This window comes from Xiphophorus couchianus, chromosome 24 (genome assembly GCF_001444195.1).
Source record: "Xiphophorus couchianus chromosome 24, X_couchianus-1.0, whole genome shotgun sequence".
In the NCBI taxonomy this organism is placed as follows: Eukaryota; Metazoa; Chordata; class Actinopteri; order Cyprinodontiformes; family Poeciliidae; genus Xiphophorus; species Xiphophorus couchianus.
In genome coordinates this window covers 309,965-322,765 of record NC_040251.1, presented here as the reverse complement: position 1 = coordinate 322,765, position 12,801 = coordinate 309,965, and the positions used below count along the sequence as shown (strand labels likewise).

At 41.2% G+C, this 12,801-nt stretch overlaps 1 protein-coding gene across 1 annotated transcript; it reads left to right on the top strand.

Annotated features, from left to right (window-relative positions):
- Positions 1 to 661: 661 nt before the first annotated feature.
- LOC114140255 (trichohyalin) lies at positions 662 to 12,801 on the top strand. The gene is made up of 6 exons (XM_028010005.1): positions 662 to 3,516; positions 8,073 to 8,182; positions 8,324 to 8,449; positions 8,896 to 9,002; positions 11,365 to 11,546; positions 11,626 to 12,801. Exons 1-6 carry the CDS (start codon positions 1,315 to 1,317, stop codon positions 11,785 to 11,787), a joined length of 2,889 nt encoding a protein of 962 aa, XP_027865806.1. The 5' UTR covers positions 662 to 1,314; the 3' UTR covers positions 11,788 to 12,801.

Genomic DNA, 12,801 nt, shown 5'->3' with positions numbered 1-12,801 from the left:
CAGGCGCTCCACACACCCAGTAAGCTATCGCCCCCTGGAGTCCTGGAGCAGAACAGCGAGAACTTCGCTTTTGACTCAGTTCACCTGTTCAGCGGCAGCTTCATGGCAGACGCTTCGCAAATCCGCCTGTCGATTCCCTCATTCGTGAACAAGATCCCGAGATACTTGAACTCCTCCACTTGTGGCAGGACATCCCCCACCGACCCGGAGAAGGCACTTTACCCTTTTCCGGCTCAAGACCATGGCCTTGGATTTGGAGGCAATGATCCTCAGGCCGCTTCACACTCAGCTGAAAACCGCTATAGCGAGAGCTGCAGATCACAACCTGATGAAGTCAATAAGACCACATTATCCTCAAAAAGCAGAGACGTGATCCTAAGGCCACCAAAACGGATCCAGGGTCATAAAACCCCGGACAGCATAGCTCAGGGGTGGGCAATCCTGGTCCTCGAGGGCCGGTGTCCTGCTACTCTTAGATGTCTCCCTTGAAACACTCTTGGATCCAACAGCTGACTCACCTCCTAAGTGCAGTCCAGTTCTCCAGAGTCCTGCTAATGACCTCATTATTTGACTCAGGTGTGTTGAAGTAGAGATACATCTAAAAGTTGCAGGAGACCGGCCCTCGAGGCTTGGAGTTGCCCACCCCTGGCATAGCTCCTAGAATCATTGGTATCAGGGAATCGAATCCTGGAACCAAGGCAAGCGCTACCAACTGCTCCACTGTGCAGAAATGAACTTTTCAATAATAGAATTTAATTAACCTGATTGTTTGCACAAACTGTAAACCTAAGAGGTGCAAAGGTTTTAGTGCAGGTTCTGCTGAGTTGTTTTTTTTTTCTGTTTAAATGGTGCTGGTCCTTGAATTGCAAAGAGATTAAAGCCTTTGGTCATATGGGGATCAGCCTTGTTTTAATCTCTGAACAGAGAGGGAGAGAGAGAGGACATAGAAGAGGAGGAGGAAGTGGAAGAGAAGGAGGGAGTAAGATTGTACATATTAATATCCAGCATTTGCTAGCAGACAGGAGCAGAGGAGCCTCACATCAAGAAGTCAAGCTGATCCTTCAGGTGGATATTATTCATACCGTACGCTTGAACTTCTTCATTTCTGTAATTTTGGAGTCTGGATTTTGAAGACATCGTACTTCTTTGAATATAAAGGTTTGGTAAATATTCGTCTTTGCTTTGTTCTGGATTTAAAGACTCATCTAAAAGTTACCGAACAAAGAGTAATTTAATCAATTGAGTCAATCGTATCCTGGGATTCTGGGCAGCATTAGCTCTGGATTAAATTCCATCATTCAGTAAAAGTTCCTCATGGCTCAGTTCAGCTCCTGCCAACACCCAGATCTGTCAAACAGAGCCGTTATCTACAGCCCAGTAGCCATCTGTTCAGATCGGGACACACAGAGCGGTAAAGAGGATGAGGAGGCAATGGGGGAATTTGAAGAGGTGGAACTAGCAGAGGAGGTAGGTGAAGATGTCTTAATGTTAACTGCAGCAGGACAGGAGCAAGTTGATGACACTGTGAATGAGTTGAGACAGCAAAGTGAAAATGAGGACACAAAAAGAAGTGAAGTGGCTTCACTACAGCACGAGGAAGGAGAGGAGCATGTAAATGAGGGAACTGAAGCGGAGGATGAAGATCGAGGAAAGTTAGATGAACAGACAAAAGACAAAGAATGTGAGACATTTATAAGTTCTTCTTCTGTGTTAGCAGAGGCTAAGAAATATCAAATTTCAGCCAGCAGTGAAGTCCTCAGGGAGGAAATCTATGCAGAAGAATGTATGGAAACAGATCCAATTGAAACAAATATGCGGGACTCCAGTTTAAAAGAACTCAATGTCAACTGTCTTGACGTCTGCCTGGGGCAGTCCAGAGATAGAAGAAAATATTCTGTTAGAAAAACTTCAGAAAACACGACCCAATATCCTGACCACTTAGAGAGAGACTTGGCCCAAGTTCTCACTGCAGTAAAGGAAAATGTCAGCTCTCAGGGTAATCCATGCCAAAGCAATGACTGCATAGAAGTCAATACACTTACCCAAACCGAGGACAACCAGATAATAACCAACCATCAAGATGAGGTGAAAAACAATGAGAACAGGAAAAATACAAACACCATTTCTAGTTCTAATGATCAGCATTCCAATGTTGAGTCAAAGATAGGAAGTGAAGCAGGTGATGAGACAGAACCGGGAACGCTGCTCGCTGTAACCTTTGAACCACAATCACTGACAGAGAATGGGGTTGTGGAAAGGAAAACAGGGGCCAGAGTTGGCCAGGCTGAGACTTTGGAAGATGAGGAAGATGAAAGAAAGACATGCCAAAAAATTATTGGAGACTTAGTGTTTGAGGGGAAAGATGAAATGGAAAAAGAAATGTTTCATCAGATTGAAAACCTGGCAGCTGATATTCATGTAAAACCGGGTGAGCTGCATGTGCAGGATGTGTCTGTAGATAGACACAAAGATAAGATTTTTGATAAGGAGAGGGACGCATCTGAAATGAATGAAAAAACTGAAGTCCCATTAAAAGAAAATGCAATTACAACAGCTGAAAGAGGCAGAGTGCAGGAGCATCTTTTGCAAGATCTCAGAATGTCTGAAATAGGTCCAGGAGACAATCAGGAACTCAGGCAACTTGCTGAAGATACGAAAGAGACTGAACAAGAAAATCCAGTAGAAGCAGAAGTTGAAATGGGAGAGGAACCTGTCACTGTTTTAGATGATTACATTATAGAGTCCACCGAAGTCCCAAGCATTCCATTTATAAGATGGCCTTTTGGTACAACTAGTGAGAGACAGCAGGATAAAGAGCTTCAAAAAGTGAAAGTTCAAGCTGGAGAAAAGGAAGAGGAAAAAAAGAAACAAGTCAAAGAAAAAGAAAAGTGCACAAAACAAGAGGGGGAGAAAGAGAAACTAAAAGAAAAAGAAGAGAAAAAGGATTATCAGATTTTAAAAGACATAAAGAAAGACTCTAAAGGATTGAAGCAGGTAATAGAGAATGGAACTGTGGGGGTACAACCACAACCACTTTGGAAAGAAGGACAGGGGAAATCGAAACTGGTGTCAACCATGAGAAAAGATGATGACTGGATTAAAAGAGACCAACAAGATGAAGGGATTGGAGAAGAGGTGAAGGACCGGAGAAAAGAACTGAGGCCTTTTAGAAAAAATATCTTGGAGAATGAAAAGAGAGACCAAGAATGGATGATAATGAAAAAAGTGCCAGAACCGCAAAGTTCACCAAAGAAGGGAGACTGGATGAAAGAGTTAAAGTCAGTGATCAAAGATGAATCCCAGTCCAAAAAAAAAGATGACCAAGTGAAGAAGAAGCGAGTAGTGCTACTGGAGGATGGCCATTCATATATACCACAGCGGGAGGAGATGAGCCCGGACGAGAGAGAGGAGGTCAAGCTCATCTTCCACAGGAAAGTGGAAAGCCCAGTACATCCTAAACGAAAAAACAGCAGAACACTTCAAGATCAGAACCATGAAATTTCTCTCTATGTGAAGGTAATGAATGGAGTTCTAACACTGCACTTCACACACAATCTAGTTGTATATGCAACAAAACTGGTTTAAGGCCTATACATGGCTCTGGAAAAAATTGAGAGGCCACTTAAAATGATCAGTTTCTCTGATTTTACTTTTTATAGGTTTGAGTAAAATTAACATTGTTCTTTTATTCTATGAACTACTGACAACACATATCCAAAAATAGTATTTATTTGCAGAACATGAGGAATGGTCAAAATAATGAGAAAGATGCAGTGCTTTCAGACTTCAAATAATGCAAATAAAACAAGTTCATATTCATTTAGAAACAACAATAGTAAAATTTTTAGCTCAGAAAGAGTTCAGAAATCAATATTTGGTGGGTTTACCATGAGGTTTTCAATGGAGTTCAGTGTAGTGGTCTCTTAATTTTTTCTAGAGTTGTACATATCAATATTTACAAGTTGCTGTTATATTGAATACCAAACTAAGCCTAAACCATAGAAGGTTCTGGTTCAATAAGACTGTAAGATCATTTAATTGTATTGTCCCTCATAAAATGAAAATTAAGTTTTTCAAATGAGAAGATCTACAGTGACTTTGTAGGCTGAAGTTTATAATTACTTTTTCAAAAGTGATATTTCTGGCTGGAGCTTCATTCATTACCACTACCAGATGTCAGAGACAATACAGCAGCAATAAGGCCTAAGTTCCTTTAAAATGTTGCCTTAGAAGGGCTGATTACATACTTCCTTTTTGTAAGTCCTTTTGTAAGTGCTTGAGTAGAAGGCAATTGGACTTGCTCTGGAGAAACAGAACAAAACAAAATGCTTCTGCAGTTCTGATCATGGATTTGAAATTCTGCACACACGGACATGTACTTAAGGTTTTTAATGTCATCACTCACTGTAACATAAACTGGTCCTTACAATGATGACCAAGGCCAAGGCACACAAAATCATCTGGAAAGTACTTCTTAGAAAGTACCCTCACTGGGCCTTGCTAAGGTATCCAGGATTTCAAGAAAACACAAAACTCAATCCAGTAAAGGGAAAGACAGAGAAACATATGTCTGAAGTATCCCAGAAACAAAGAAGGATTTTTATCCATCCATCCATTTTCTTCCGCTTATGCAGGGTCGGGTCGCAGGGGTAGCTGCCTAAGTAGAGAGGCCCAGACTTCCCTCTCCCCAGCCACTTGTTCCAGCTCTTCTGGGAGAATCCCAAGGCGTTCCCAGGTCAGCTGAGAAACATAGTTCCTCCAGCGTATACTGGGTCTTCCCCAGGGCCTCCTCCCAGTGGGATGTGCCCAGAACACCTCAGAAGGGAGGCGCCCAGGAGGCATCCTAACCAGATGCCTGAGCCACCTCAACTGGCTCCTCTCAAGGTGAAGGAGCAGCGGCTCTACTCTGAGTCCCTCCTGGATGACCGAGCTTCTCACCCTATCTCTAAGGGAGAGCCCAGACACCATGTGGAGAAAACTCATTTAGGCCGCTTGTATCCTCGTTCTTTCAGTCATGACCCAAAGCTCATGACCATAGATGAGGGTAGGAACGTCGATCTCCCGTTCCCTTCTTCCCTCATTTGTAACAAGATCCTGAGATACTTAAACTCTTTCACTTGGGGCAGGACATCCCCCAACCCAGAGAAGGCACTCTACTCTTATTAAGCCTTACATTCTGGTGCATATTAAACCAAACACTTTCAGACATGATACTAGACAGAGACCCTAACACAAGCTCAGCAGAGTGGTATATGCAGTCCAGTTCAGCGATTGCATTTGCAATTTTGTTTGAGAAATAAAATTGTGTTATAAAAGCAATGCCGAACACAGAAGGCTCATTGGTTGAAGGCCCGCATCTCAAAAATAAGGGACACTCTTTAAAAAGAATCAATGTATAAAAAGACAGGGGAGACATCTGTAGAAATGAGTTAAATTAGCCATCTATCTTCAACATGAAAAACAAATTTAAAACAGAGGAAGCACCTTCCAACTTTATCTTTCTAACATCTTCAGTACTCTACAGTCCTGATTTGTCTCAGGTGCTTTTACAGTCAGTCACTCTTTGAGACACATCAACTAACATTTTGGTATTCATTTTCAAGAAACAAAAAAAAGTCCAGTGTTCTACTTAAGTATTTAGGATTGTCAAATCCTAGATGACTAAGAATCTACACCAACGTTTGCAACTGCCATAACCTAGTAAAGGAATTGTGGCTAAAATTTTCAAATATTTGAGATCACTTCTAAAAACACTAATAACAATTTTTACAGCTCAAACACTATTAATATGTGTTATAATGTACAGTATTATTGCAGAAGCTAGCATTTATTGTGTTCCCTATCCCCACTCATGGAGATACAATCAATCAGTGACAAGGAAATCAATGATGTTCATGGATTTGCTGCTTTGCAAACACCAGCCAATGACATGTCAGCTAGCATTCCACCTATGTATTCCGGGTTCCTAAGCTGAAATACTAAAGAGTAAGTATTTCCATATACTTTAGGTGAATAGGTTGATTATCTGTGAATAATTTGGAACTATGTCCCACATAACATTCTGTGAATAGATGAATCCACAACTGCTGAATCACAATAGATGAGAGTCCACTATGCTTTTGGATTAGAACATGGCAGAATGCTAAAAAGTAATTTGGACAAGAATACTTATGCAAAGCAACAGATTGAATGGTGAACTGATATACTTTCAAAGCTTGGTAGGCTGAAGAATTTAACATACTTTTCTTAAACTAGTAGTTCTAGTTGGAACCTACCACTATCAGAAACATCCATAGCAGCCATAGATAGCATCACAACATCTTTGACTGCCATCTGGAATGTGGATAAGCATGTCATGTAGCTCTTCCTGGAACCTAATTAAATTTAAAGAATTTGCAATTCAAGGTATAGGGAGACTTCTTCTATCACCAACCACAAAACTGAGACAAACACTTTAAGCAAAAGATATCAAAAGATCTACAGTAGTAATACGAACTGAGGAATTTAGCTCCAACACCAGTTTCATTTTTATAAGAACACACACCTAGAGGATTTGTGGTCCATGTACAGTATGTGTGTTTGACAGACTGCTTTCTTTATCCTATTAGACCAGTGCTGTTCTAATCCAACAGACAAGATAGCTTGCTTTACTTTGGCATGCAATCCTAGTGGTAAGGGACAGAATAGCACATTGTGTATAAAGTCTTAGTTATTCTATAATGATGGAAAGTTTAGAGTTTCCCTCATCACCATAGAGCAGCTCATTCTGCTCTTCTATAGACCAGAAGCCTTGGAAAAAGGGCATGAATTACAAAGGGTATTAGCAATGGTCCAACTCCACAATAAGGGGGTATTTGAGCTGTGCCTCAAATATTTGCACAACAAGCTTACACACCACGAGACCTCACATTCAAACAATAGCCTCTTTATTAGGAGCTCTGGGGCATTGCCTGTAGATGGATGAAAATATTATGGAATGAGTACATGGACTGGATTTCACTGTGTTGGTTGTGTGTACAGGTCAAATCGTCAATAATATGACAAGTTCTGATTCCAAATTGTCTCATCTAGAGACAACATCAGGGTTGTCTATTTATGAGATAAAAACCAATGGCTTTGCAGTGTACTTGTGTTATTCTGCTCCCAATAGCAGGTTAATCTCCCCATTCTCACTCTCTAAGCTGATTAACCCACTATTTGATGCTGAGAAGAACTGCTGACCACAAATACCCACTTCTACTGTGTTCGTGTTGAATGTGTAACACCTCAGAGCCTACTCCAGGCTCTTTTTACTAGGGGAGCACCAATTGCAGTTTTTTGACCAGTCATTTATGTTAAGTGCAAACCTGCAGACAAGACCTAGTGGGCCAGTTTATTAGTCAGAATTCTCTCACAGCAGAGCAAAAGAGGACAATGGTTGATTTTTAGATCTTTTAGATCAAAGCAGTTATCTGATTGACTTTCTATGCTGACTAATGACGACACTGTTGCAGTAATCAAACTGACTAAATATAAAGGTTTCTCTAGATTTTGTTGGAACATTAGTCTTTTAATTCTGGAAATGTACTTCAGGTGATAAAAAGGCCAACTTTATCATTGGCTTTATGTCTCTCTGAATGTCCAGGTCTGAGTCAATCACACTACATCCAGATTCAAAGCAGAACTGACCACTTGGCATACTGGGACAACACCAGGGGATGAACATCCCCTGGGTATGCCTGCAATGAATTTGGGGGATGTAGAAAAAATGCAAAAGGCTAAAAAGTCTTCAGGCAAAATGTTTGCCACCACACTCTACATTGCTTTGTTCACCCCTTCACACACACAGTTTTTGCCCTGGGGCAGTCTAACAAAACCAACTTCAGCAAGTCCTTAATTTTAAATTCCTCCAGCAAGTCCTTAAATTTAAATTCCTCCAGCTGTGAGACATATTACCCTGCTGATTATTTTTAATTGCCATTAGGCATGGCAATCCAATACCCAATTGTCTTTACAGGATCATAGGGGGCTGGTGCCTTTTTATTATGAAGAATATGTAAAAAATGAACATATTTTTATATGCATGTGTTTAGGCAGGAAGTGATGGAGAGAGCATTGGAAACTGTCCTTTTTCTCAGAGAATCTTCATGATCTTACTGCTGAAAGGAGTCGTCTTTACTGTCACCACAGTGGATGTTAAGAGGTAACTTCTTGTCACCATCTTTTCATATTGACAGTGTAAGCATTAAAGTTTGTTTTATTAGTTTCTTTGGAGGCAGATGTCAAGACGTTGTTCTTGCATTTTTACGCTATTGTTCATGTATCAATTAATGTGTACCTTCAGAAAGCCAGCAAACCTACAGGACCTCGCTCCAGGGGTCAATCCTCCTTTCATGACATTTGATGGCGAGGTCAAGGTTGATGTTAACAAGATAGAGGAGTTCCTGGAGGAGAAACTGACTCCACCACGGTATACACACGCCTACACACCCCCACACGCACGCACCCCCACGTACCCCCACACACCCACACACACACACACACACACACACAAGTCTGTCATCACAAGGACTGTGTATTGACTTTCATTTGTTTCTGTAGCCAAACCCTGACCAATATCCTAAACCTAAACACTACCACTGCATATCTAACTCTACACCTAACCTAAACTCAATTCATATCTTACTCCTAAAGCTAACCCTTAACCCAAAAACAACGTGGGGCCCAGTCCTTGGGTTTGATATTTAGCATTGGGTCCTCACAACACAGTATTTATTGGAAAAATTGGCTTCACAAGGTGAGAAGTGCTAAAATATGCACAGGCTATGTTTATGCCCACTTTGCTGACTACTTATGCTGCCAAAATATATTAGCACACAGTTTATTTAGCTCTTTTTTGTTTCTTGAAAAAAACAGGTACCCCAGACTAGCTCCCAAACATCGTGAAGCCAACACAGCAGGAATCGACATCTTTGCCAAGTTTTCTGCCTACATCAAAAACCCAAGAAGAGACACACATGATGGTAAGAGAGAGATTATATGATTTGGACAAGAAAGTGTTGCTTTACCGTTGGTCTCTTCCTCTGCATCTGTGCTTAGAGTAGCTAAACATCACCCTCATGTGGTACAGATGTAGTGGTGTAGTCTTTTGGCTTAGTAAAAGCTGAAAGATTACTAAGTTTTTGATTTGGTGTGGGGACGAACTATTGTTTTTGATGCTATTGTTCTTTTTCTCAGACTTTCAGGTTTTGTTATTACAAGTTAACATAATTTCTATGGTGTTCTTTAAAGTTGTGATGATTATTACACTAATACAGTACAGCAGGGGTCTCAAACTCAATTTACCCGGGGGCTGCTGGAGGTAGAGTCTGGGTGAGGCTGGGCCGCATTCACACACACGGTCTCCTCAGCTGAACCTTTCTGATTGCCTATTACCATATTTGGCCGTAGTCAGGCGCTGTAACAGCCGTAATTGTGTAGTGTCTCTTTAAGATACTCTAGTATTGCTAATGATGTCAGAAGTATGCGCCACGGCTTCTCTGTAGAGAGCATGGGAGAAACGTGCTAAATGGACATGTTAGCTCCCTAACTTTTTAGTAATGTTACGGGTTGTTTGGACGCTGCTCAATTTTCATGTCTGATAATATAGCAGCCGTTCAACAGGGCTTTGTAAGGTTGGTGAAGAGCGTATTTATTAAAGGACAACACTGTGGAATTCCCAGTACCAGTGTGGTTGTGAGTTTTTGACCGTCCTGACGAATCTGCCGCCTCCTCTCCTCCCTTAAACACAACCCAAGCGTTACAGCGCCTAACCTTAATTACGTTACACTGATTACACTGATCAGCAACTTCCGGGTCTGGACTGGATGCTGAAGCACGTGAAGCGGGAGCGGCCGTGGAAATTGCGCATGTACCGCATGCAAATAATGAAAAATAGAAAACGCAAATAGGCCCGGCTGATGTTCCGCCCCCGAGAGCAATATACTCCACCGTGATTGGTAAGTTCATTCAGCTCTGCACACAACACTGAAAAGTGCCAATTATATCAAACTCGCGGGCCGCACTAACATTAAACTTTCATATTAAGGCGGGGGCCACAAACTATCATCCCGAGGGCGGCAGTTGGCCCGAGGGCCGCGAGTTTGAGACCCCTGCAGTACAGGAATTATAAAGGTTCATATTATTTTAGTAATATTTTTAGCACAACAGAATACATTTGCCAGCAGAAGAATTACCTGTGACTATGAACATTTTCTGTGAACATACCGTTGTGATGACCATAATAGCATTTCCTAATTTTGATCAGGATAATTTTACCTGATGCTGTCTCAAAAATTGCTTGCTGTATAAATATGTGAAAAAAAAGTTCTGTGTTTTCCAAAAATATTTCCAACCCTTTTTATCTCTTATGAAAAAGATCTTCAATTTTATTTGATTGAGATTTAATGACACATCAGCAAAAAGCAGTGCATCATCCTAAAGTCTCCATATTTGTAATTTTAGTTCCATATTTAGCTGTCGTTGATGCCCATACTAACTAGCCAGTGTATCAGAAAGCACTGCAGCTAGCCGGTGAGGCAGGGAGAGATGATCAGCGCCAAATAAGATTGTGATTGACAGCGCTAAGACCCTCCTCCTGGCTCTGATTGGTTATTTATAGTTAGCACTGTGAGCACTGGAAGAAGGCATAGGAGCTCAGTTTTTCCACATTATCTGTCTGATAATACAATCACAGAATTCAATCTGGAGAGACTCACACAGAGAAGAAAATAGCAGTTAAAAAGATTTAATGGTACAATTTCTTTGGCGCTCGGACCCGGCAGAAGACCGTGAGCCGAGGATTGCCGTGAGCAGGCGGTCTGCTCGGCGAGCTCGGGATAGTCTTCCCTGGTGGTGGAGCGGAGCTTGGAGAGGAAGGGCACAAGGGATCCTGGAGGACGACCCTCATGGTGAAGGTGGAGATGGGGAGGAGGTGGGTCGAAGCACGGCTGACGAGCAGGAAGACCCCAGGGTAGCTTGGATTTTGAAGGTGTCTTTGGACGACGATTGGCTGGAGCGGCGTGAAGCTCCGGTCCGGATTGGCTGCGGTCGGGCGTAGTGATTAGATGATGTGGTTTGATGATGTGGTCGACCAGTTTGACCATTCAAACTGGTCGAGTCTCCCAGTTTGAATTTTCGCCAAGGCTCCATTAGTGACAGTGTCGACAAATATATAAAAGAATTTTTTATCAGTTACATACTGCAGCTTTAAATGTTGAAAGGAAGTTGTTGTTGCTTTTGCTTCCACAGTTTGCAAAATGAAGAAAATGTGTATGAATGAAAAAAATCTAACTTGATCCATTTTTATGCTTCAGACTTTTTCTTTCTGTCCCTCTGTAATGAAAGCCTTAGAGAAAGCCTTGTTAAAGTCTCTCCGTCGTCTTGATGACTTCCTGAGGACGCCGCTGTCTGAGGAGATTGATGCAGATGCAGTTGGAGACCTGCCTGAGTCCACCAGAAGCTTCCTGGATGGGCCTGAACTCACCCTTGCAGACTGTAACCTGCTACCTAAGCTACATATTCTAAAGGTTTGGTCACTAAAGTTCAATCTCTTCACTGGAGATTGTGTGACCTGTTGTGCTCACTATTCTCTGGTTTCTTCATCAGGTTGTAGTGAAGAAATACCGTGGACTTGACATCCCTGGAGAAATGACTGGTGTGTGGAGATATTTGACCTGTGCCTACTTAAGGACAGAGTTCACCAGCACTTGCCCTGCAGAACGGGAGACTGAGTTTGCCTACCTGGATGTTGCAAAACTAATTAAATAGGAGCGGGGAAAGGAATAGTTGGTTTGGAGGAATAAACTGCCTGACTAAAAGAAATCAAAAATCTTTTTTCCTACTAGAAGGAAAAGATAACATGGAAAAATTTAGATGCAAGTTCTACAATGAGCTAGTTTGAATGTTTAGAGTCAAGATGTAGAGGGAGGAGAGTCAGATTATAACAAAACAAGATCCAATGTGAATTTATAGTTTTTATAGACAGACAGAGACTTACTAAAAATGATGAGGTATGATTTTGTCTTTGTGCACTCACCGGTTGGGATGCATGTTCTGGAACATTTTTCATGTGATGTTTCTTTACTCTCACATGATGGCAGAGCCACATTTACAGTAAAATCACTGCATGACATATAACTTACAACAAAAAACGGATATCACAATGAAATGAAAGATGTTATACTGTGATCACAAGTAAAGGCCTTGGTCTTTAAACATCTGGTGTCCTTATTTCTTTTCTTCACAGTTTCTTAGTTCTTATGACTGTGAGTACAGTGGAGCCCACCTATTATTAGTTCAGTATACTCATAGATTCTTCTGTTGTCAGATTTTTTTTTGGAACCTATACTCAAGTGTTTTGTGGAAAATTTACTCATTCATGGATTGTTTTGTAAAATGTTTTAAAGAAAATGCAGGTTGTTCGGCTGAAATGCTGCTTGACACACTATTGGCTGGTGTTTGCAAAGGAGTTCAGTTCATTTTCTTTGCTGCTGATTAGCTGTACCACCAAGAGAGACGTTATCTTTGCAGTAGTGCTAAGGTAGTGTTTACTGTGCATAATTCTAAGGTGTATTAAGGTATGTTTGGTGTTTAAAATATTAAAATAAGGCACTTTAGGCATTTTCTGGGGGTGGGGGACTTGAGTATTTGTAGATTTGAGGTAGAAGTGCAAATAAATATCCTTTTCCACACATTAATTGTTTCAACATTGTGACTTTCTCTTAAACCTGAGTTAGCTGTTATCACAACACTGTTGTTAAATAAAATATCTTTTGTACACAA